General features: G+C 31.8%; 1 protein-coding gene across 1 annotated transcript in view; it reads right to left on the bottom strand.

The window, feature by feature from the left end:
* The window catches only part of LOC139515300 (fibrocystin-L-like), a 48,361-nt gene extending 21,707 nt beyond the window's left edge, over window positions 1-26,654 (bottom strand). The window contains exons 1-36 of the mRNA XM_071304871.1: window positions 26,420-26,654; window positions 22,745-22,940; window positions 21,431-21,539; window positions 21,145-21,208; window positions 20,733-20,832; window positions 19,562-19,612; window positions 19,141-19,217; window positions 18,682-18,724; window positions 18,241-18,422; window positions 17,494-17,580; window positions 16,640-16,908; window positions 16,081-16,172; window positions 15,685-15,827; window positions 15,258-15,401; window positions 14,769-14,924; window positions 14,172-14,338; window positions 13,437-13,658; window positions 12,947-13,074; window positions 12,303-12,469; window positions 11,579-11,833; window positions 11,110-11,264; window positions 10,672-10,794; window positions 10,150-10,255; window positions 9,505-9,774; window positions 8,974-9,098; window positions 8,583-8,712; window positions 8,006-8,189; window positions 7,523-7,770; window positions 6,889-7,077; window positions 6,380-6,556; window positions 4,562-6,037; window positions 4,114-4,263; window positions 3,474-3,651; window positions 2,998-3,154; window positions 1,771-1,927; window positions 1,189-1,268 (exon numbers count right to left, since the gene is read on the bottom strand). Of these exons, the coding sequence (XP_071160972.1) occupies window positions 1,189-1,268; window positions 1,771-1,927; window positions 2,998-3,154; window positions 3,474-3,651; window positions 4,114-4,263; window positions 4,562-6,037; window positions 6,380-6,556; window positions 6,889-7,077; window positions 7,523-7,770; window positions 8,006-8,189; window positions 8,583-8,712; window positions 8,974-9,098; window positions 9,505-9,774; window positions 10,150-10,255; window positions 10,672-10,794; window positions 11,110-11,264; window positions 11,579-11,833; window positions 12,303-12,469; window positions 12,947-13,074; window positions 13,437-13,658; window positions 14,172-14,338; window positions 14,769-14,924; window positions 15,258-15,401; window positions 15,685-15,827; window positions 16,081-16,172; window positions 16,640-16,908; window positions 17,494-17,580; window positions 18,241-18,422; window positions 18,682-18,724; window positions 19,141-19,217; window positions 19,562-19,612; window positions 20,733-20,832; window positions 21,145-21,208; window positions 21,431-21,539; window positions 22,745-22,940; window positions 26,420-26,507 (6,645 nt within the window). The 5' untranslated portion in view covers window positions 26,508-26,654. The remainder of the gene's footprint in view (window positions 1-1,188; window positions 1,269-1,770; window positions 1,928-2,997; window positions 3,155-3,473; window positions 3,652-4,113; window positions 4,264-4,561; window positions 6,038-6,379; window positions 6,557-6,888; window positions 7,078-7,522; window positions 7,771-8,005; window positions 8,190-8,582; window positions 8,713-8,973; window positions 9,099-9,504; window positions 9,775-10,149; window positions 10,256-10,671; window positions 10,795-11,109; window positions 11,265-11,578; window positions 11,834-12,302; window positions 12,470-12,946; window positions 13,075-13,436; window positions 13,659-14,171; window positions 14,339-14,768; window positions 14,925-15,257; window positions 15,402-15,684; window positions 15,828-16,080; window positions 16,173-16,639; window positions 16,909-17,493; window positions 17,581-18,240; window positions 18,423-18,681; window positions 18,725-19,140; window positions 19,218-19,561; window positions 19,613-20,732; window positions 20,833-21,144; window positions 21,209-21,430; window positions 21,540-22,744; window positions 22,941-26,419) is intronic.
* Between the last annotated feature and the right edge of the window lie 130 nt (window positions 26,655-26,784).

Here is a 26,784-nt window from a genome sequence, read left to right as displayed (position 1 = left end):
CACATTTTTCAAACTAGATACCCCAAAGATGATTGTGGCCTAGTAGTTTCAGTGGAGATTTTGTAAAAGATTACTTAGATTTATGAAAAATGGTTAAAGATTGACTATAAAGGGCAATAACTCCTAAAGGGGTCAACTGACCATTTTGGTCATGTTGACTTATTTGTAGATCTTCCTTTGCTGAACATTATTGCTGTTTACAATTCATCTCTATCTATAATAATATTCAAGATAATAACCAAAAACAGCAAAATTTCCTCAAAATTACCAATTCAGAGGCAGCAACCCAACCGATTGACCGATTCATCTGAAAATTTCAGGGCAGATAGATCTTGACCTGATAAACATTTTTATCCCATGTCAGATTTCCTCAAAATGCTTTGGTTTTTGAGTTATAAGCCAAAAACTGCATTTTACCCCTATGTTCTATTTTTAGCGGTGGCGGCCATCTTGGTTGGTTGACCAGGTCACGCCACACATTTTTTAAACTAGATACCCCAAAGATGATTGTGGCCAAGTTTGGATTAATTTGGCCCAGTAGTTTCAGAGGAGAAGATTTTTGTAAAAGATTACTTTAATTAACGAAAAATGGTTAAAAATTGACTATAAAGGGCAATAACTCCTAAACGGGTCAACTGACCATTTTGGTCATGTTGACTTATTTGTAGATCTTACTTTGCTGAACATTATTGCTGTTTACAGTTTATCTCAATCTATAATAATATTCAAGATAATAACCAAAAACAGCAAAATTTCCTCAAAATTACCAATTCAGGGGCAGCAACCCAACAACCGATTGACCGAATCATCTAAAAATTTCAGGGGAGATAGATCTTGACCTGATAAACATTTTTACCCCATGTCAGATTTGCTCTAAATGCTTTGGTTTTTGAGTTATAAGCCAAAAACTGCATTTTACCCCTATGTTCTATTTTTAGCCGTGGCGGCCATCTTGGTCGGTTGACCGGGTCACGCCACACATTTTTTAAACTAGATACCCCAATGATGATTGTGGCCAAGTTTGGTTTGATTTGGCCCAGTAGTTTCAGAGGAGAAGATTTTTGTAAAAGTTAACGACGACGGACGACGACGGACAACGGACGACGCCGGACGCCGGACGCCAAGTGATGAGAAAAGCTCACTTGGCCCTTCGGGCCAGGTGAGCTAAAAAAGAGAATTGAATCTCACCTGTAATTTTCCCCCTTCTACAATCAAAATGTTATCTGCAAACAATTCTACATCTTTTTCATCAAAGATCAGCTCGCCACCTGAAAATAAAAATAATAATTTACATCATTAAGATGACAGCTTTTCCCTTTCTCCTTTTACAGTGTAACACTATTTGATAGCTCTGTAATGTAAACTTCACCACATCAATTACGAGTTGTCTCCCCCTGAAAAATTTGCTATCATTCAGAAAACAAAACTTCATAATAAGATTATAGCCAATCATTTTCTTTAATTGATATTTTGAGAATTGTTTTGTAATTGTCATTTAATTTGACATCAATACAATTATGAAAAAATTGAACAAGAAGTTGCATGCATTGTTGTGCTATGTCAACTTTAGTTTAAACTCTAGATATATAGGGAAAACAGGAAGTATATATCTGACAGATTCTAAAAGCACTCATACTTTATAATACATTATTGTCAAACAGCTGACCAAATTTGTAATTATTAAGTCAAGTTGTCCCCAAGTGAAGTGGGAAATCAATATTATCTTCAATCTAGAGTGGGGCTATAATTACAGGTTTAACAATAACATACCCTTGATAAGAATCATTTTGAGTCGATTTGTGTTTATGTCTAGAAGGATGACATTTCCAGCTGGAATAACAACCAATGTTCCATTCTCTGGTGGACTTCCTCCTCCCCAGGTAAATGGCGAAGACCATACATCTACATAGTAAAATTCTGCATCAGTCTGAAAAAAAAATAATGTACCTAATTGAATTCAAAATTCCTATTATTTAGATATTACAATATGAAAATTCCTATTGTATTAGTCCCAAAGTTTATGCATGAAACAACTGTTTCTACACAATCAAAAACGGTCCAAACTGACATGAAAATTTAGTAAATAATAAACAACAGAGATCAATAGCAGGGTAAAATCAATCATGACATATGATTATAATAAGTAAGTACTGGTATATTAAAATCCTATTTATTCTATGTTCTTATATATGCTGTACTAAATTTCCACAGGAGTTGGAAAAATTTGTATAAATGGGAAATCTTTAAGGTGCGAAAATAGATCTTTAAGGTGCGAAAATAGATCTTTAAGGTGCTAAAATAGATCTTTAAGAGGTGCTAAAATAGATCTTTAAGGTGCTAAAATAGATCTTTAAGGTGCTAAAATAGATCTTTAAGAGGTGCTAAAATAGATCTTTAAGGTGCTAAAATAGATCTTTAAGGTGGTAAAATAGATCTTTAAGGTGCTAAAATAGATCTTTAAGGTGCTAAAATAGATCTTTAAGAGGTGCTAAAATAGATCTTTAAGGTGCTAAAATAGATCTTTAAGGTGCTAAAATAGATCTTTAAGAGGTGCTAAAATAGATCTTTAAGGTGCTAAAATAGATCTTTAAGGTGGTAAAATAGATCTTTAAGGTGCTAAAATAGATCTTTAAGGTGCTAAAATAGATCTTTAAGAGGTGCTAAAATAGATCTTTAAGGTGCTTAAATAGATCTTTAAGGTGGTAAAATAGATCTTTAAGAGGTGCTAAAATAGATCTTTAAGAGGTGCTAAAATAGATCTTTAAGAGGTGCTAAAATAGAGGTGCTAAAATAGATCTTTAAGGTGCTAAAATAGATCTTTAAGAGGTGCTAAAATAGATCTTTAAGAGGTGCTAAAATAGATCTTTAAGAGGTGCTAAAATAGATTTCAGTTGGTCACATAAATGTTATTGATTGTTGCTTGCATAATGTCCAGTAGCAAATATTACACACATATTTTGGAACAAATCATACATGTAATGTGTATAAGAAAAATACCTGATCTGCAATGCCATTGCCATTAATTTCTACCGTGACAGAAGTTTTCTGTGAAGGTGTGTGTTGTCCTGTTGTACAAACAATCTGGGTGTCGGTAGCAGTCGAGACTGTACATGTAGTACCAGCAATAGTTACATCTACTTGTGCTGGATTATTTCTGTAATACAAAATCATTTATGTTACATTACAGAGTTACTATTCATTTTCTATTTTCTATTCGTAAGAATTTTTTTGCAAGTTCAAATTTATAACAAAGTTAACTTTTTGAAGTTTTTTTGTGTGCTGAAAACTGTGAGGCATGATGTAATCCAGTTTTCCAGTGGTAAAAAGAAACATTTTTCATTTCAGTCCTCGAATGTAATTGTAATGGTTAGATTTATATTTACATATACCCATGTCAGCAATAGATAAAAAAAAATACTTTTTGTCCCATCATAGGCTGGGTTTGCATTTGTAACGTTTAAACTACCACTTACCCAAAACCAGTCCCAGTAATGGTAAGAGTTGATCCTCCTCCCGTTCCCCCACGGGCGGGGTTTACATTTGTAATGGTAGGGGTGAGACTTTGATCGTATGTGTACCCTCCTGCTAGAGTCTTTGATACTCCATCAACAGTAGCTATTACATCACATGCTTGGGTGCCTGTCACTGTACCTGAAAAGAGATAAGGGAATATATAAATGCAAACAGAAATGAATGACATCAACTCTTACCAATTCAGCTCTTAGTTCAAGGAGGTTTTTTTTAAATGAAAAATTGTTGGATAAATATCAGTTTTATACATGTATATTTTTTCTCAAAAAAAAACCCCAAATAATTTTTTTACCCTAGCTGATCTATAACTTCACATTTGCTACTTTCCGCATCAGAAGAATAAATAAATGCTGTAATTTCAGGACACTGGTGAAAACCATGTTTTCTGTTAAAAAATTCTATCTATACATTTAACGTTATTGTAGCTTTACTTTGATGGTAAATACTTGATGAGTAATTGAAAAAAACATGCTGGTATACTTTACAATGCTTTTGCAACCCAGACAAGATGTGGTAATAATGGTTGATTCACTTATCATTTTAGCACATACTAAATAACTAAATTACAATAATTGTACATACCAGAGGCTGCTGGTGTGACACAGATAAATTGTGAAGTTGTCTGACTGGCAGAGTCATCTTTGGCACAGGGATTGCCACAGATAGTTGCACTGGTTGTATCATCAAATCCTGATCCAGTAATGGTAACTGTTTGTCCACCTGATGAACTTCCTACAATATAAATATATCTCATGTAAAAGTAGCAAATCATATAAACTATCAAAATGTTGTGTAAAGTGTTTAACAGTTGACAATGTTAGTTTATAAAAATACATCCAAAGTCAAGTTGAACAAGACTGATGCTAATTTAAGCATGAAATGGTTCAATACATTTATTTCCTATGTAACAATCAAAAATACACCCCAAAAAACAAGGAAATAAGGGGAAAATTTCAAATATTTAAAATTTCTATTCAGTTTTTATTGATATAATGATAATATTCATTAGGAAAATTTAAAAATATCATACCTGAATTTTTATTAATAGCAGTGATTGTCAGCTCAAATTCAAAATTGACATCGTTATTGGACAATCCACTGTTTTTAACATCAACAAGAACTGGTACTGAACCTATAGATACAGCACCAGCTGTGCATTGTATCTCTGTTGCTCCATCTGAGGTAACAGTACAAGGTACTCCACCTGTTGTTACAGTGTTGTCACCACTGCCAGCACCAAAGTTAGTACCAGTAATGGTGATAGTTGTTCCTTGAGATCCCTGTATAGGACTCACTGATGAGATTGTTGGTGTTGCACTAGAGGAATATTCAAAACTTTCATTTCCATAAGTTTGTCCATTTGAGGTAACAACTACATCTACACTTCCAGTTGCGTGACTTTTAGTTTTACATTTGATATATGATAAAGCGACCTCTACAAGGTCACATGCAGTGCCATCTACTGTTACAGATGTTGAGCCATCAACAAAACCATTTCCATCAATTATTAGTTCTGTTCCACCATTTGTACTTCCCTGAGAAGGAGATAAACTGGAAATCACTGCTGAACTGGTTATCTGTATACTGTTAGTTGCTCTTCCTTTGTCTGTGATTACAAGATCAAGGTCCTGGGTACCAGCTGGGACATTTGTTATGGTACATTGTATTTCACTATCAGTAACAGATGATGCAGTACAAACTTCACCACCTATTTTGACCTCAGTGTTTACTGCCTGATCAGAAAATCCTGTTCCACTTATAGTAACGGTTATTGAAGCTCCACTCAATGTCATAGGGTCAACTGCTGAAATCTCAGGTGTATCAGCAGGTTCATAGGTTAACTGACATAAAATGTCACATACAGCTGGAATAAGATTACCATATGCATTGACCTTGACCTCTACAGTTTTGATGCCTCCTCCAGAAGGTGGTGTAATACATGTGATCTCTGTGTAAGACACTGTCTGTATGGGACAATCAATTCCATTGATGGAAACCAATACATCAGTAACATTTCCTTGGTATCCTGTTCCTGATATTGTTAGAGTTAGTCCTCCATTCACAGAAGAAGACAATGGGCTGATTTCTGTGACCAATGGCTCGATGACAAAGGTCTTTGCTGACTGACCAGCTATAGCAATAATGGCATCACCCAAATTATTGACCCTTACATTGACTTCTTGCATTAAACCAACTGTTGGAGAAGAAGTTGGGTCTATTTTACATTCTAACCATGTATCTGCAGAATTAGTTACTGTGCAAGTGGCATCGCCGAAAGTCACTTCATTATTACAACTAGTACTTGAAAATCCATATCCTGTTATTGAGATTACATCATTAGTTGTACCACGATTCTTGTCAATGGCAGTTACACCTGGGGTGGTACAAGTCTTGAAGGAATATGAAAACATGTCTGGTGGTGAAGATATCGGTGGTGAACCAGCACAATTAGAAATAGGACTGGTTGTTCCTGGACAGGCAGAACCATCCACTGGATCAGATGTACCTATAAATAAATAATTACAATCAAAATAGTCAATTTTATAATTATTTTACAGAGCTAAAACAATATTTAAATCGTAATAAAAAAATAACTTTATATTATCATATCCCACAATTGTCCAATATAAAAAAAATATCATTCTACCAAATAAGATTCATACCTGAAATGTTTTTTGCCATGATTTTAAACTAGTCTGGCATGAAGGTGTGAACTTATGTTTTTACTCTCCTTTATTATTTAGAGGTAGATGTTTTGCTTATGATAACCACTGTATTATATTTTTGAGAGGCAGTAAAATTATTTGCCTTTATCAAGTTACAAAGAACATCAAACCATTTATATTACCTGAGTTAACATCATGAAGAGCCATTTGTCCTGCTACTTTCAGTTCTACCAAACCACTAAATGGTGTTTTATCTTCTACTACCAATGTTCCTCTATAGAAAATAATTTCATATAAATCTGTATAGCCACTCCAGTAACTAAATTCTCCTGGTGTAGTTACTCTGTGCTGAAACCCACCTGTAAAATAAATTATACAGTAACACCTGTTACCATTACAACTAAAATTATACAGAAAAAAATAAGCATACAAGTAAATCATGTCAAATGAAACAGTCCTGTAAAAATTATTATATAAAAAAGATGTGGTATGATTGCCAATGAGACAATTCTCCAAAAAAGACCAAATGACACAGAAATTAACAGCAATAGGTCACTGTACTGTGACCTATATGCATGTATATCATGATAATACTTGGACAGACTATGCTCAAAAATTTTAAAAAGGTGTATGTTTTTATAAGTAAAAGAAATCATTTTAAACAATTTTTCTGTTTTGGACTCAAGCTTACCATTTGCTGTTCCGACTTGCCCACTGACAAATCCATCAACAGCAGGTTCTGTAGCTGTCTCATTCTTTGTTTGTTCTATACGGTGAGTAAAACTATAGATCCAAGATGGGGTAGTCCATGACCACTCAAGAATATCACCTACTTTAGCTAAAGCTACTACAGGATTCCACTGGTAACCAATACCCCAAGCTAAAAAAAATAAAATAAAAGAATACATTTTTTATTTAATGTTAATACATCTTGTTCCTTAAATTTCTACATTTTTCAAATGTTAATACATTCACATCAGATTAACAGAAATAGTACAATACAGTGGCATAGGTAAAAATAAATTATTGAAATAAAAAATGAGTACAACAATTAACTCATAGACTAATAAGCTTCAGATAAGACTATTTGGAAAAGACCTTCTTTTTTTACCTCCAGTTCAATTGATTTATTGTTGGTGTTTTAATTTACTTTTAAGCGCCACTTTTGTGCTATTTCGTGGCAGCCAGTTTATATTGGTGTAGGAAGCTGGAGTGCCCGGAGAGAAAGCCACCACCTTTTGATTCCTTCACTTCTATGCCACTATAATATGTTTCATACACAATTTTAAGCTTCCCATTTATACTCTATAATATATAACACTTACTTGGGTGAACGCCTTGGTTGTTTATTTTGATAACTGCTGAGGTGTCTGGAATCAGGCAGACTATTTGAGTGGTAGTAGCTGATTCAATATCACATCCATAATCTCCTACTTTCACTTCAGTCAGGGACATGTTTGTACTGAATCCCTGTCCAGTTAATGTCAATCTGGTACCTCCATGAAGAGACCCTTCAGTTGGGAATATATTTTTGATTACCAGTTTATATTCTATCTTAGGAATGTTTCCAGAGCTGTAAAAGAAAATGTTTTCTGTCTTTTAAGTTATTACTAGTAATAAAATATTTTTCGCAAAGAATTCTGAATCATCTATGTATATTTTAAAAGGGTACTTCTTATCAATTAAGATAAAAGATCACAAAACTATGACAAAATATTTTCCTCTTTATTTCCTACACTTTGGACATCATTTAACTTCGTACAAAAATATAGGTCATCCACCTTAGAGCCATAAAGATTTAATCCTACCTGTCTACAGCAGCTCCCCCACTCCCCTTCAGTAACAATACATCATATATCCCTGGTGCCAGGGATGGGAGGGTAGCTGTCACTTGAGTGTTGGTAAATGTATCTGTTGCCACTGTTGTTGTTCCAATCTTCAAAGTTCCAGAAGTTCCAAAGTTTGTACCATCTATTGTAAGGCTAGCACCACCTAAAAAATTATTTTTTGAAGTTTTATAAATTTTATAATTAGTAATTTACTGACTGTAGCTTTGAAAGCATAAGATATTTTGTAAAATATAACACAAACTGTCCTATGCAGTTAAACTATAAGAACATTTAAGTACATGTACGGTTAACCCTTTATATTTAACTATATAATATTGACTTATCTCCATTATTTAACTTAATAATATTGACTTATCTCCCTTGTCATCTTCTAGTTGTCAAAGGCACCTGCAAACTTTGAAGACTTTTAAAAAGTGACCAAAATATTTATGTATCATTAGGTATAGAGTCCCCTTAAGAAAATGATTGCCTATTTAATAATGGCATTTATACAGGAGAAAGCGGAAAAGGTCATTTTGTTATGTAAATAACTAACCAGCAGCTCCAATGGATGTTGGTGACACGCTGGTTATTGTTGGTGTACTTGATGAATCATATGTAAACTGATTTGGTGATGTCTGTGTGTGGCCGTCTAAAGTAACAACAACATCCACTGATCCAGCAGTCTGCAAAATAAATATTCATCATTACAATGATAAAGATACATTTAAGTGTGATGATTTACAAAGTAGAAACTTTATTGATGATCATGATTTCTAAAGCAATAATGAGATTAAGTTTTAAATTCTAGAAAGGAAATGGGGAATATGTCAAAGAGACAACAATCTGACCAAAATGTAGAAAACAGCCCAAGGCCACCAATACCCTTTTCTATGATTCTAATTTCACTATGTGCATATCTTGCTCAATAATTTCACATTGCTTACCGCTGCAGGCAGATTACAAACAATTTGTGTGGTTGTAGAACTGAGTATCTCACAATCGTTTCCTCCAACAGTCACCACAGCAGAAGAACTGAATCCATTACCAGTTATTGTAATTGGTATTCCACCTTAAAACAGAAAAAAAGACTTCTTATTCATGATTTAATAACATTTTGTTCTTTTCAAAATACAACTTACTGCAAATTCTTTAACTGTAATTTTTTGCTATTCACCAGAATTTAAAACTATGAATCACTTGTATTCTAATTTTTCTCATTCAAAAATAACTATTCAATTCAAATTTAATCTTATGTCTGCATTTAATTTGGTATGATACTTAATAAAATTCTGAATCTTAAAGACTCTTATAAGACCTCCTTCTTTCTCCAAGGTCACTCAAGTTCAAACTATAAACGTTCAGTCACATTAAGAGCTAACCATCAAGAAATTAAGAAATAACATGAAGAGAGAGAAATCATCTGTGGCAAATTTTATCAACTGGATACTAACTTTTTCTTCAAAATAAATAAATACCTCCAAGAGTTCCAGTCGTTGGATTAATTCCACTGATTGCCATTGTATTCTGGAAGGTCACATTTCCTGCATCATGAGTTGCTTTTCCTTTTCCATCAACATAGACATCTACCAAGTATGTACCATAGGAACCTTGACCAGTAGTACATGTTAAACTAGTAGTTCCGCCAGAAGTAACAGTACACATGACCCCACCGATTTCTACCTCATTATTAACCAAGACAGCCCCAAAATTTGTACCAGTAACTACAACGGATATTCCTGGGCCACCTATAACAAAAAAAGTCATAATGTGGAATTATCTAAAGGTATTTAAAATGCGTTCTAAGAAATATTTGAATACATAATCAAATTACAGAAACACATCTGAATTAACATAACTTGTGCATAACATTTTTTTTATTTGATTTAATTCTTCATTTTTTTAAAGAGGATTGCCAACAGCCACAAGCTTATGTATGGGTCTTCTCTAATTTGTTTGAATTTTTTTACTGTATACATTTTCTCCATTCATGGATTTCATTAAATTACTAAAAATAATAGTATCAAAAATAGAACTTTGAAATATTACAGACAGTCTGTAGCCTACAAATAGGTCCATAAATTTCAATATAATAAATATATACCGGTAAATGATTATCTTACCTGATGTTGGACTGATGGCGGTGACAGTAGGGGAACTACTTAAACTCCACTCAAATGAACAATCTCCTTCACAAATAGTTGGAATACTATTAACATATACCATAACCTATACCACGATAATAATAGAAGTTGTGTTAATACAAATAGTTGGAATACTATTAACATATACCATAACCTATACCACGATAATAATAGAAGTTGTGTTAATACAAATAGTTGGAATACTATACCATAACCTATTCCAAGACAATAATATATTATAAAATCATGTAGAATCATGTAGTAAAAATCATTGTGGGCCATTTAAAGTGATATGCATTATGGTAACATAATAGATTTGGACATCAATGATAAGTTAACTTGTAGGTAACTAAGCAAGTGAGCAAGTTGTAAATGAGTTGAGTTTATAAAATTGGTCTGTTGAGTTTTTTCAAGTATGGCAAATCCGTTTTGTTTTTAATCAAAATTTAAAGGACTGCAATTTCTAAGAAAGGGTTAAAAGGTTTTCTATACAAAACTCACCTGTGGTAGCTCATGGTCAGTACGTAACATATCCCCTGGAATTGGATCGTACCAAAGTCCACCATCTTGTATAGTTGTCACTACAGCTGCTACATCTTTACCAAACAATGTACTGGCATCAACCTAGCAAAGTCGATCACAATTTTTTTTTAAATAGACGAATATTTGATGTTGATATCAATAGTATAAATAAAATATTCCTATAGCATGAATAAATATCTTGTAAGTATACTTGTAAGACTTACTTTTAATCTTGTGTAAAAATAAAATTGAGTAAAGAGGAGCCAACATTAAAGAAGCAATCTCTAAATATATATTTAGACTCAAGAAAATAGTTTACTCATATAGTATTCAACATTTTAACCTAATGGTACAATTAAATTATATTTCATGTCTGTGCTGGAATCTTGTCAACTAAAGTGAACTGGAAAAACTTACTATGATCTCTGCCTGATCTCCTGGTAATGATTCATAAGCAATGGTAATATCAAAGTTAGAACATACTCCTGTCCTTGTGACCTTGACATTACCAATACCTTCTATAGTCTCAAGCATAGTGGTTAATTGTGCTTCATCCATATCATAGGAAATTCCTGAAGGAAATAGATTGGTATTAATAGAAAAATTATACAGTGTTAAAATCTAATACATGTTGCTGGCACCTGAACAATTTCACCTCACCTCACCTATCCTCTTCATGCTGGTCGGCATTTAAGGACTTGTTAACTCCCTGAACAATTTCACTTTCTAAAAATTTATTGAAAAATCTTGTACTAATAAAGGTTTAAAACTGTCTTACAAACAACAAACAATACCCAAAATACTTAACAAATGACTCATTCAACTTTCATTTTAAAATTCAACTTTAAACACCATTCAAAAGATTGAGAGTGATAATTATATTTACCAGCTTTTGTTTTACTATTAAAAGTAACACTAAATGACCCAGTAATGGGTGGTGAAGCTGGCTGTGTCCTGGTTACAGAGATTGATCCTCCAGATCTAACCTGCCCCGCAATCTTCTTAAATAAGGGAAAGTCACTGCCACAGTCATGTGGTACCAGTGTTATATCGTAAACTCCTGCGCTTGGTGAGGCCACAGATACTGACTCAATAAAAGCTGAGTTTGGTTTGGCAGGTGTCATACGAAAGAAATTAACATCTAAAATACAAAATCACAACATGTAGATATAAACTGGCTCTCTTCATTATACTGGAACAATATTTCATATAAAAAAGTCACATTCAGCATTTAGGTCAAAATATTGTACATTTTACAAAGAGGCAGATGACCAAAAAAAAAAAGTAAGTCACAGAAACACAGAAAACACTAAGGCCAAAAATAAAATCAGATATAAGATTGATTGATTGATTGTTATTGTTAGATGGCTCTTTCTATATACAGTTAAAATATTCTGGTAGTCAGCTTTAGTGGCAATTTAAGCTGGACTTCTAAGCTAAAACAATCAACCTCAAGCAGTTAAAAGCAAACCTTTTCACATTCACTTGCATGTCCAGTGCACCTCTACTTGTCATTCTCAATACAAAGATTGAAACTCACAATAAGTGATGATAGGCAAGTGGTTTGTAAGTCAAACATTATTGAACTATATTGATGATAATTGTCTTACCAGTTTCATTCGTCAGGACTGCTTCACGGCCAATGTAAACATCATCAATGTAAAACTGCTTAGCAGACCCAAGTTTGTAAACTTGAACCTTTCTGACCCAGAAATAAGCTATTGTAGGACGGGTTGACTTTAATTCACTCAGCATATCAATACATGTATAATGCCACCTATAATATGAAATCATGTAATTACTTCTAGTTCATTATATATATATTCAACTTTTCTGTTTTGTAACATGCTGACTTCAAATGAAAATATATTACAGCTATATTTTGGCCTTCAATAAGACTATAAGGTTAAATATAAAGTTTGGTAAATAAGATTTTACAGAACAATTGATCAGCTGAATTGCTGTTCAAAGTCGTTCATTCTTTTTCAATTCAAAAAGTTATCTCCCTTTTTCAAAGTTAAAAGTTAAAAATTCTCTAATTCAGTCAAAACAGGGGATATAAGATATCAATCCTAATATAATATACTTTAAGTCAAATAAATGTTACATGTATTAAGTTTTGAAAATGATTTCTAAAGCAAAATGTAAGGAATTATAATCTTAAAAAATTACAAGATAATAAATATACTGTCTGGATGGAATTGACCTTTACAGTAATTAAATTAAAAAAAAACAAAAATGAATTTATTCTTACCCTTCAGTAGTAGACATTGCGACATCGATATTAATAGCAGAATTATGTAATTCTTCAGCATCATCCTCATAAGTGTAAGACACTCTGACGTAATTCTGTAACTGATTGCCTTGGTAGGCAAAACATAGCTGAAATAAAACATTCAATGGAATATATAAATTATTGTGTATATGAAAAAAATTTTTTATTATAGTATACTATAGTATTAATAATCCTGATATTCTGACAAGTGAAGCAAGAAGCTATATTGATGATAATTTGTTATTTTGTATTTGTTTTTCTTAACATAACTCCTTTCATTTTAAATGAGAATACATGCAATTTGTACAATATAAATGCCAGTAAAAATGGATTAATAATAAATAGCATTAAGAATGTTGTCATCAAAAGTTATTAAAAAGTGTTCTATGAGTGGAAATAGGGAATTTTTATCTAAAATTTGAAATTGTTCCATTTCTCCTTGTAAAATAAACTAATTATATTGAATTACCGTGGTAACACTGCTTGACAATTTTAAATCTCCACCATTGTACAAATAATTTGGGTTTTTGACCACATATCGCCCACAGAAGGGTTCTACTTCATTGGTCTTTGTTCCTCTTACACCACTTGGTAAACCAGATTCGTAATTAATAAACTTTTTCTTAGCTGCTGGGCTAGTTAAGAAAGAAGGACATCTGGTACCAAACAATTCTTCCAGAGCTGTTTTTACCTGTAATAACATAGAAATGAGTTGTAATACATATGGCAGTGCAGATTAAAATTTTGTTATGCTGACATATGAAGAGGATTATGTCCTTACAAAAATATGTTTATGCCAATTTTCTCTGTATCTTTAATAACTTAACTATAGGCTTTTGCAGAATGAAGACATGAAATATGTGCTTTATCTTAAATTTTTCTTATCAAACTTATCAATAATTATAGATTATCTTTGGTGATCTCAAGGAAATTGATTTTCTCACTTGAGCTGGTACAGCGAAAGTGAGAAAAGCAATTTAGTTGAATTGACCAATAATAATCTGTTTATCGCTATTTCACCTATGAAGATGATGTTAATTTCATTGACAACAGCATGTGTGCCCTTACCTTCTAGCGATAATTTTTCATATCATTGTACTGTGCTGAGAAAGGAAATTATCAGTCTACAAGATCAAAGGGAAATTTCGTTGAATAGTGACAAATTGTGAATACATACAAAAAAAACCTTTTGAGTTATACTCACATCACCAGCTGAAGCATCTGCTGCTATGAGTGGAGTAGGAATAGATTCCATGGTTAATGTAAAGTACTTCCCACTTGGAACACCTGATGTTTTTTCGGATACACGAACTGTTAATGTTTCCCCTCCAATACCTGGTGTGGTCCTCGCACTCATATCGGGAAAATCTCCTGAAATTGTAAAGCATTAATTGAATGTATTTGAAAAGTAATTAATTCTTGGGAAAAGTATTTTTACATACTGAATTTCATTGGTTCTGGGATTGAATGTAACAGAATCATTATTGATATTGTCAAAAATATTAAAAGGTAGCTTGATTTCATAACCAGTTACTGTGGATTCATTATTAATCGTGGGATACCAATTTTCATGGATTTCGTTGATACAGGTAAACCAGGAAATTAAATATTCTATGAACGACAAATTTCAAATAGGCTTGTATGCAGACTTGGCAAAACCACAAATTAAATATCCATGAATAAGCGAGTTTTCCTTTATCCACGAAAATTGGTAACCTCGAAAATAAATGAAACCACGGTATGTCATAAATTTTTAAAAAGTACCAGGTCATTTTATTATGTTTGAATGCCTTCTAATTACCTCTTTCAGAATTGAATGTAACAGTCAGCTTTGCTCCTGGGGCACCTGATGATAAAGTTGTAGATGTCACAGACACAGACTCAGTACTATCAAAACAAGGGAGCTCACTCAATGCATTTCCAATGTCAGCACCATCTGTAATTGTCTGTAGCATTTCTGAAATGCAATGCAATATAAATAATTATAAAGATATCTTTGATTCAATTAAATAAAATTCACAGATTCAAATATTTTGTTGCCAATGAAGAAATAATGTTCCATAATTCTGTGTAAATTGTCAATTTTCTTGCAAAACTAATTGGCATGTGTTCTTATTCATTTTGGATGCTTAGTGCATTAATTATATTATATTTGTTGGATAAATAAATGAATGTATCCCATTTAGACAAAATCTGTACCAGAAATTGAACCCATGACCTAGTGCAATTGAGGCTTTTATGAGATCAGTGAACTGTGACCAATGTAGAATAAGATATGAGGATTGCTTACTTGTACAGACACCATAGATACAAAGTTGATAGGTGGCATCACTTAAAGATCCAGAATTCTCTTCAACGGTGACTTCCTGTACTTCATTGGTGGCTGAACCAGCAGTTAAATCACTAACTGTAACTTGCTGAATTTCTCTTTCAACTATGAAAATTAAGTTTTAATTTAGTAATTACAGTATTTTCAAAATGATCATAACCTGTGTCTCTTCCTTTTGAAATCCAATAGATGTATAATTCTGAGCAGACCAACAATTATTGTTTGATAATCTTTGTTAATTTTATCTTCATTTTCAGCCTCAATTATAAATTGATAATATTTTTATTCTTTATTTTAAATTTTGTCTACATTCATATATTGTATACTTTTACAATAGTGATGCTTTTTGGTAATTTTTTTCTGAAATCACTTTGAAAAAACTGTATACCTGTAGAAGTAACTTTTATTTTCTGTATTTCTTCTTTGGCAAATCCTGTCATAGGGCTTACAAACTTTGTATCTAAATGTCGAGCTGCAACTCTAACATTTGAACCAATGGTATTCTCTGAATGTAGTACTTCAATGTAGTAACTGAAAAAAAGAAATCCATCGTTTATTATTAATATTTTAGTGTTAATCAAGACACATTTTTTTACAAAATTCACTTAAAAAAAAAAATAATAAAAAAATCTCTAGATTATTTCATTAATAATTATCATAATAAAACAGTCATTTCAAATTCAAATAATACTGGAAAAACATTGATTTTCTTCAAATATCATCTTTATTTTGTTGTATAAATATAACGACATTGCACCAGAAATAGTGTATTACTACTACTTACTATTTATCCCTTATGAGCTGCATTCTTCTTGATGTTTGTTCCGAATTAGATGTCCATTTAGATGAATACTTTGGACAGGATGCTTCTTGTACCTTAACAAAAAATCCATTACATTTAGTTTTATAAATATCAAATATCTAATTTTTGAATGAAACAGTCTTATGAATATAAATCAAAAACAGTTTTCCTATGCATTGACTGATTGAGTTGGGTTTTTTTTTATAAAAATTACCTCAAGTTTTTGAAAGAAAAAAAAATCTTTTTTATATCTTACCTAAAAAAAAATCATTTTCCCCAATACACACAACTTGGACAAGTTATGGTAGTATTGTGAAGTAAAATTAAAGTCTACTAAAAGTAAGAGAATCTTGGGCAGGGATTTCAAAAGGTTTGTTCCAACACATGCAAGTCATATAATAAGTTAGTTCCAACCCATTTAAACCCCTCCCCTGTTTTCTCCCTCTGAATATTATTAGAATGACTTTAGGGATTGATATTTATAAGGTTTGCTGCAGTTAATTAAGATGATAAAGTGCAGTTAAATTCATTCACATAATACCTTATTAGCAGGATCTTCATCCGTACTCAGATACAAAATGGCTGCATCATCACATTTAATGTGTAATGTGTATTGACCAGTGTGTGGAGGTATAAAATAGCCATGTGTCCTTGTTGAATATTCATCTAAATCATTTTCGTCAAAGTAAAACTCATCGATGACTGATGATGAATAATCTGTTGCATTGGTTAGTAAGTCCGCCACATTTGGTAAATCTGCGAAGCTGTGGTATGTGCTACTGAACTGCTCATAATTTAATCCTCTGTTACCTAAAATAAACAATAAAATTACAAAATATACTTTATTTTTAATAAATATGTTGAATCTATTTTCGGTTTATTGGATTCTGCTGGCAGCTAATACTTCAGCATAAGTCCTTTCCATTTGATTTAAATAAGATGAAATCTAAGAGACATCAGTTTTTACCAGGACTTAAAATCACTCATCATTTACATTTCTTACTAAGGTACTAAAAACCTTGACTTGTTACTTTCCCCTTGAATACAGTATTGTAGAAAATATGCTAAGAACAAAGTATCAGGAATATGACAGTTGTAATCCATTCGTTTGAAGTGTTTGAGATTTTGATTTTGTCATATGATTTGATTAAGGACTTTCCATTTTTAATTTACCTCGGAGTTCAGTAGTTTTGTGAAATTGATTTTTATGTTACAGCTAATTGAAAGGTGTCATTTTTTAATGAAAAAAATTCACACCAAGAATATTTTAATGAAAACACAGTATATCATACATACATTTGTTGTAAAAAAAAAGTAATTTTGCTAACTGTGAAGTAAAGTTTCTTTTCTTATTTCAAATTTTAAATTATGGGGCTACTAGTGTGTAATACCAACCTGCATATCTAGGGGCAGATAACTGAGCAGCAGTTCTACAAATGATTTGACTATCTGTTACTTCATCTGTTACTTCACAATCGGTGCCTATAAAACAGATGGATGAATCAATTTAAATTTAAATTACTCTCATTATTCAAATATATTATGAATAATGTAAAACTCTTTATAACATTTCTTTTGTTTGACAGAATTTAAGCAAGAGTTATTTCCCCTTTGTCACATTGTTTAAGACCAATGTGCATAAATTCCTTCTTATGACAATCAAATTACTCTTGTAACTTTAGAAAAAATATTGTTTCCTGAAAAAATTATCTTTTAAAGCCTTGCATATTTCATCACTATGATCTAGTCTTGTTGATTAAGCAAGGAATCATCCAGTTTCAACTTCTACTGTCTACCAAGGGAAATAACTCTAACTTATATTACTTCAAATGCAGAATCTTTCTATAAAGTATGGTTGTTTGTACATTGAGTTTTATTCACAAAATTAATAACTATACAAGATAAAGCTTCAGTCTCTTGTTCTTATTTCAAAATTTTCTATAGAAGGAGAGTTTTCAATGTATGTCACAATTATGTAGTCTGGGAATTTTTTCCTTACAATTGATACATGTTGATTTTTTTTAAAGGAACTTTGCATTTTTTTTTTATTTTTTTTTTATAATTGTTCATTATTATGAATTAAAACATCATAGAGTATCTAACAACATAATCAATCTTTTACAAAATACCATGGAAACTTACCTCCTACCAACACTCTGACTGCAGAGTTTGTCTCATCAAAGTATTCCCCAGAAATAGTAATCAGTGTTCCACCTTTAACACTGCCGGTAGATGGATTTACACCTGTCACTTTGGCATATGTCTGGAACATGTAGATGTCATCTTTACTAGAAACTCTTAGCAAATCAGCATCAGGCATGGATCTACAAAGAAAAAACATGTCAAAAGTATAGATCTAATCCCTCTCATTTAATGAAAATAATAATTTTAGAAATAAAATAAAATTTTCATTTTTCTCCAGAGTCAAACTAACTCTATCATGTGTTTCATTTTTCTAGTTTTAACCATTATTTCACTCTAATGTAAGTCCTCATACCATAATGCATTAACAGAAACTGAACGTTATACAGTTAAGTTTATCAAATACTTTAATTGAAAATCAAATGCATTTATATTACAAACCTTCCATATTGTCCTTCTAAAATAAAACTGGCATTGGTGTTTCCTACAAAAGAAAAAAATGGTGTCTAATTTTAATGTAATGAAAATATCCCAAAAGATGAATTATTTTACCTTAGTCAAAACAAAATATGCAGTTTTTCCTCCTTCTAAGAAAATTCATTACTGTTATTATTTTTTAACAATTGAAGGTTGTACTTAGGATCATATATATATTAGGGTGCATCACACAGACCTTAAACCTTACACTTGATAATATTTAAAGCATAACCATAGAATATATATATATGTGAAATAAGTAATATTTTCATGTACAAATTACAAAAACTATTTTTTCTGCAGATTCATTGTAGCTTTTTTTAAATTTATTATAAGAGCTAAGTGCAAACAATCTTTGATAAATAAATTTCAAAATGTTTTTTTCTGCAGTGCTTTGTAAATATAATAGATTTGTATACATACCAACAAAGGTTCCCTTTGTTAAACATTTCATATAGCCATTAGTGCTACTTCCATCATTGTCCAGTTCTAAACCATGACTGAAAAAAATGTATGCACTATGTTAAAAAAGACTTTAGGTGAATTACATTGTTACTACTGCTCTACATTTGTATCTCAACATTTAATTGGCATTTTCCCTTTTTTTAAATATTGTTTGGTTTTGCTAAATACAGTATAAGCTGTATAACTTTTATAGACATCTTTATATTGCTCTTTCCTAAACAAATTATTTTTGTCATCTTTTTAAATCTTACCAGGATTATTTTATCATTTTTATAAATTAAAATACTACACCATCCTAACTTCCAAGCATCAATAGTGTATCGGTGGTTTTGTAAAATGAGGAAAACTGTTTTAAAGGTTAAGGGAATATTCAACTTACAATGTATCATTCTCTCCACGTAACTCACACAACTGTGCATGGGCATACACTCTGCAAAAGTTTAAAAGTAAAATAAGTATTAGGTTAATAAAATTGAGAATGGAAATGGGGAATGTGTCAAAGAGACAACAACCCGACCAAATAAAAAACAACAGCAGAGGGTCACCAACAGGTCTTCAATGTAGCAAGAAATTCCCGCATCCGGAGGCGTCCTTCAGCTGGCCCCTAAACAAATATATACTAGTCCAGTGATAATGAACGCCATACTAACTTCCAAATTGTACACAAGAAACTAAAATTAAAATAATACAAGACTAACAAAGGCCAGAGGCTCCTGACTTGGGACAGGCGCAAAAATGCGGCGGGGTTAAACATGTTTGTGAGATCTCAACCCTCCCCCTATACCTCTAACCAATGTAGTAAAGTAAACGCATAACAATACGCACATTAAAATTCAGTTCAAGAGAAATCCGAGTCTGATGTCAGAAGATGTAACCAAAGAAAATAAACAAAATGACAATAATACATAAATAACAACAGACTACTAGCAGTTAACTGACATGCCAGCTCCAGACTTCAATTAAACTGACTGAAAGATTATGATTTCATCATATGAACATCAGGCACAATCCTTCCCGTTAGGGGTTTAGTATCATACCATCATAACATATATGAGAAGAACATAACCCGTGTCATGCCAACAACTGTTTTTAGAATAAATGTGTTTAGTTCCGATGCAAAGACCTTATCAGTGACTCAATATTAACGCCAAAATATGCAATCTTTAATGACTTGACAACAGTATCGTAATTATATCCCTTCTTAATAAGTCTATTCAAAGGTTTTGTAAGTTTCTGAGGTGAATACTGACACCTTTGTGCTTTATAAAGAATATTACCATAAAAAATTGGATGTGAAATACCTGAACGTATTAGAAGTCTGCATTACTATACATATGTACTTTTTACTAATTATCGACCTCAAATAACAGTAATGACTTTAAGAAAAAATAAAAGTGTATTTACAAAAAAGCTAAAAGTGTTTATGAAAATGTAATTTTCAAAACATAATTTTAAAAGCATTTCAATTACATTTTATTCAAAAGTTACTTTTGGTTTGATAACATAAATAAACAATGAGGAACATTTTGAGAAAATAAATATGTACTAACCTTAAAATTCTTTCTGTAATGCCATTTGTGATTTCATCCGATGGCACATTGCTTCCATACACACCAGAATAAATTTTTCCGTATAATTTTATGATTACACCTAAGAATAATAACACAAATGTTAACTGAAGACTTAAAACCTATCAAAATATTCATGTTATACACTAAATTACATCCAATTTCAAACAGTAAATCTATATAAAATATAAATCATAACATGAAAAGTTTAGGCATAAAAATAACAATTATAACAACGCACCAAAAAATACATGTATAAGGAAATTTGATTTATTAAACATGTCGACGGAATATGATTTGTGTTTTCAGGGCATAGATTTTTTAAAACTGACTTGAGAAGGGAAAAATGACCGTACACAGCCAAATACCACAATATACTTAATTTATAAATTACCTGGCAGAGATGCCTGGGAAATAGGCTCAACTTGTGTAATCGTTGGTGTAACGCTCTGTGTAGCCTGAAAAGAGTAATGCATAGCATTAACAGCAGTCCTAGCTTAATACATATTATGCTATTATAAACAATATTTATAATTAACATAATTATAAAAGATTTTAAGAACATTCATTGAAATTTCAGATACCAAACAATTGAGCTCTAATTAATATCTTGTAGTTGGGAAGTTGTTCTAAGTTGTCCCTGAGTTTTTAGGCCTATATCAATGCTGGTTATAACTTACAGTAAATCTACAATCTCCACTATTAGCGTTTCCATTGCAGTGATCACTTAACGGAACATCTTTTCCATCAACTGATACTCTAATATAGTAATCATCTGCCACCATACGCCTAAAACACAAGCAATATTTCTCCTATAGTTCATAACATATAGATCAAAATAAATAAACTTCAATCATTTTCAATTTTATGTCTATCTATATTACTGAAATTGAAATCTATTAATTGTGGAACTTTCTCTGATAATAAAATTACCATATACCACACAAGATAATCTACAGTTATAAATATTTAAGTGATAAAGAGATGATTTAATGAGACATTAACCCTACAACATAATAAAACCAAAACTAAAAAGACTTCTTAAGGTCCTTTATTCTGCTCTATTTCTTCATACTCAGATTTATCATAAAAAATTTAATTTGCAATTAATTCAAATATAGATCTTAAAAACTGAAGAAAAATAGTTTGCCACAATTATTAATAAGTACAAATGAATGTCACAAATTAGATGAATTCTAATATAATAAACATTTAGTTTATTAATGCATTCTTTCTCTTTGATCTAACCAAGGAATTGTATATTTAAATATACAATTCCTTGATCTAACACTTTAAATTAGATACCATTTGTAAATAGACTTTCATTAAACTGTTAATTGTACACTGTAATAATCATAAGTTCGCATACTATGGTAGAGGACATGTAACTTAGGTCAAATTTTGGTCAAGGTTTTATATAATGTATGATACATAAACAAACGTAGGGGTTATTAATTATTAACAGAACATATGTTATGTCCTGAATATCTATACTCAAAATTTCCTTATTTTTGGTGTTGTATTATGGTTGAGAATAAAAATATCTTATCTTATCTGTCTCTGATTAAAGTATTTTGAAAAAAATTCAGACACAATTGCCTATTATTCCGTAAATCTGTATGAATATTATATAAGAAATGTTTGTATAAAGAAAGACAGGAAAAAGTTGTTAAATACAGACAATACAAATATTACCTTGACCATTCCTTAGACAAAGGAAACACGCTAATTTTAAAACAAGGAACCAGAAGAAACCACAAAGAAGTACGTGCTTTCTAAAAAGCTTGTCTTAAGATTTGGGAGAATTTGGTTGACCAATTGTCACTCAGGTAGTTTTCTTCGGCCATTTCCATTTCTATTTAAATTCTTAAAGATTCTGCATGATTGAGAATCAGAAAATCAGAAAATGGTCATAAATCGTTATGCCGTACAATTTATTTTTATAAGTATATAAGTTGGCCTACTTGAAGAAGAAATAACAATGGTGAACTTACTGAGGAGTATAACACATGATTTGTACTTCTGTTGAACCATCTTTGTGGACAGGGCAATCATAAACTGCAGTTGATGATACCAGTTTTACTTCATTCCCTTCGTTGTACTGGTCCTCTGAAAAACCTTTTCCATCTATCGTTAGTCTCGTTTCTCCATTTAGACTTCCTTTATTTGGTGTCACCCCATGCACAGTTACTAAAATATATAAATCACTTAAATGTGGTGGACTTTCATCGAGTAACAATCAGGATAAATGCTACTAGCATATAATATGCTACGTCTATTTGCCAAAGCCTATTACGGCAACTTTGTCTTTTATAATTTATCTGGTTTGTTTTCAATTAAGAGAGCTATGAATTGATGTCTTTTCTGCTGTTTTATTGTCTTATTGTGTTTCGGTCTCATTCTAGTTTACCCTCTTCTACCATTGTATGTGTGTGCAGGAACAAATAGATATACTGTTCCTAGATGTGTGTTATAGAGAAACCAAAAGTTGTTCCGTGTTGACAGTGTTTATGAGGGTACTTTCTTGACGAATCACGGTAAAAAAAATCTAAAATCACGTTAACGGTTATTTTTGGTGTATGACGGTAAATTGTACAATTTCCTAAATAGACTATATTAAAATCGAGTTTTGACAAATCACGTTAATTTTTTTTCTCCAAAAGTGACGGTAACGATAATTATTTGAGACCTCTGACCTCTTAACCAATTTGACGATTACGATTGCCAAAAAATTACCGTTTGCCACCTGACGGTAAAAGGACATAACTACCCTCACTTATCATAAGCTAAGACAGGCAGACGACACACGGGTAGGCCTACTCCCATCTTTAAAAAAAATAAGAAAAAACTAAACAGGCAAAAACAGAAAATATATATGTATACATCATTTCTTTGTCAATTTCTCCTAAAAATATCAGCTTTATTATACCACTTTGAAATGCGGTTTATTACATACCACAACTCACCACTAAAATAGAAACCCCCATTAAAAAGAAGATCTGTATAAAGACTACATTGAGCATTACCCCAGATTCATATCAAAGATCGATATTCGAATAAATACATTATTTAACTTTTCCGAACCTTTTAAGTGGTTTGGTTTTACTATTGCGTGTATCTGAAAATTAATGTGACTTTACATCCAATGTCTTTTGGATAAGTATTAAAATGACCACAAAATATTTACTTGTAAGATTAATGGATATGATTTACAATTATATCAATTTAATCGACAAGCAACGAATCAAAACTCTATCTAACGTCATTTGTTAATAAAATACAGAATTGAGTCTGGTTTCTATCTTAGACTTTGTATTAGACACTTCAATTGGCAAACAAGTATTCAGGTGGACCCTTTAGATCCCTTTAGTAAATAAAGGAGAAGTCAGACATGAAAAAAAATAATGAAAAGATCAATGAATCAGCAGTAATGTCATCACGATTTCGAAAAAAACAAGTTCGTCTTAAGCAGTGATGTAAGGGATATTCTGGTTAAAACAAAGAAGTTATAGAACAGGAGCCTGTTTTCATGCGATATACATACTGATATACATGTTTCAAATGATTGGGTTGAAACTTTAAATGTTGCATCCGATATATAAACACGCACCAAAGTTAACAAAATGTGTGACTTTTATCAAAATAACCATTATACCTAGATTTAAAGAACTATTAACGGTTTCTTATGTCAGAATTAATATTATTGTAGTGAAATTTGAAGCAGCATATTGTATTCGGGGAGGGTCCGTGGGAGGGTCGGTTAGGTAATTACTTGAATGTTGTTCCCTTTGGCCAGACTTTTGACAACGATTTTTGGTTATAGACGAACCCGAACCCAGTTAGAAGCGGGACGATCTCTTACTTAATATCCCTGAGTAATATTCAGGACACCACTTTTCGTTAGGAGACCCGGGGTCCATGTATCTCGAGTCCCGATCTGATCAGTGGAGTGGAGAGCCATATCATTGGAGTATGGGAGCCTAGTGTCCTATCAGTGAAGCCCGGAGTCCAAAACATTGCTAAAATGAGCTAGCAACGCAAAAATTAGAGCCTTGAGCTCAATGATATAAAATTGCGAAGGAGATTTTTTATATATTTTTGTATGTTGGTCAAGGAATGAATTATTTCAACAATATCAGTAGCAGGACGATAAGCATGACGTAATCATACCGCACAATATTTCAGTGTTGCCTAATATTTAAAGTTTGTTTCTTGTCTATGCGTTATGTATCGTCCAAAATAAGAACCAACTTATTCGTCCGGAACATGTAAGAAACATTTGTCACTGGACGTTTATCAAGCAACAATCAATCAATCATACATGAGAAAGATTTGGAGACAAATTGGAAGAAAGAAATAACTTTTATAATAGATACACGTTTAATGGGATTTCAATTTAAGTACTTTTTCCAGGTTAGCTTTTTTCAAGGCTCCTATCACAAACAGGTGTTAGCTTTCTAGAGAAGAGACAGCGTGTGACGTCCATGTACACTTGTTATGCTGTAACCTATTATAAGTATTTCCCTAGGAAGGTATAGAACCATTGGAGATTTTTTTTATATAGAAATGTCGTGAACAATGGTACAGAAGTCATTATTTTTTTTGGGACTGAAATGCGAGTATTCGCAGTGTAAATTAATGAGTCGTTAATTAATGATAAATGAAGAAGAATGATGACAGAACTTGCTTAAAGCATAAACCCCCGTTTTTAAACTAATTTACGTGCAATATGTACTGAGGGGAGCTAGAGGGAAGGCGTTAATTTTGGAATTTCACAACAATTTCTATACTGGCTTAATTTTTTAGCATAATAAGTAATCTGTGAATTTGGTTCACTCACTCGCGAACGGGTTTTATGGGGATTTGTATTATTTAGTAAAAATAGGCTTTACATCATTTCTTTAAATTATTGATTGTTTATCGATGTTGACCATAAACATTTTATAACCGTTATAAAATTCTCCCGTAGGACTCAAAGCAATATAGTAATTGGTACTACTATCTGTCTGGTAAACACTTAATAATTCAATACTTTTGTTTTCGTTTAAGCTTTAATGTTAAAAGGTTTACTGTTAATAAGACTGTTAAGGAATGAAATATCTCCGTACGAAATACTACTCAATTATTATTGTTTCTAACGAATTAAAGTGAAGCTATAGTATACGTGCACTCGGATAAGCGCGAAATAAAAAGTAAATTTCCCGATACACTCAGAATACTATAAAAAAAAGATGTGGTATGAATAATGTTTATGCTAGTATTATAGCGGAATAGTTTTCATTGGATTGTTTCGTGAGCGAATGCCGGACAATTCAAAATGAAAAAAAAACACACGAAATAAAAAAAAACTTCGTAAAATATTGCATGAAATTAACAAACAGGCTTTTATATACAATGAAAAGGAATATTCTGTGAAAATTATACGTCAAGAGGAAAACATCATATAGAACATACTTCCATCGTAGTTAAAGTTGTACCCATGCTTAGTACTATACTAGTTCTCCGTAAAAGCGACCAACGTCCTGCTCCGGGTAAAAAATGATAAAATATAAATTGCGGCAAAATTTATTAGCAAAGAGCATGGAACATCCTCATAGTATATTCTAAATGCGTATTGAAGTATAATGAAATAAAAAACAAATAATAAATCTAAAAATAAGATAGCTTACCGGCATCGATATATCTTAATCCAATTACGAAAATTAAAACTGTTGAAAAGTAAGAAATTTGTCCCCCCTTATGTCTATGTCTTATCATTGTGTTCTGTATTTTTCTTCTGGAGTATCTTGTTTTCCACAAATAGATTTATAGGTAACTTTTGATGTCGTCACATTGGATTAATCATTAAGGACAATGGCTTGAAATTAAATTTGTGTAAATAGTATGGATGGATTAAGCTGTGACGATAATTGTTACACAAGAACACAGGTACCCGCTAATGATTTAGCACGCACCGACTTGAACAAAATTCATACCTATATTTAATACATCAATTACAACAAACAACTAAAGGGGTTTTAGGTAAACAAAAAAA

This window comes from Mytilus edulis, chromosome 1 (genome assembly GCF_963676685.1).
Source record: "Mytilus edulis chromosome 1, xbMytEdul2.2, whole genome shotgun sequence".
Lineage (NCBI taxonomy): Eukaryota > Metazoa > Mollusca > Bivalvia > Mytilida > Mytilidae > Mytilus > Mytilus edulis.
Note: the sequence above shows the minus strand (reverse complement) of the source record. Positions and strands in the feature narration are given on the sequence as shown.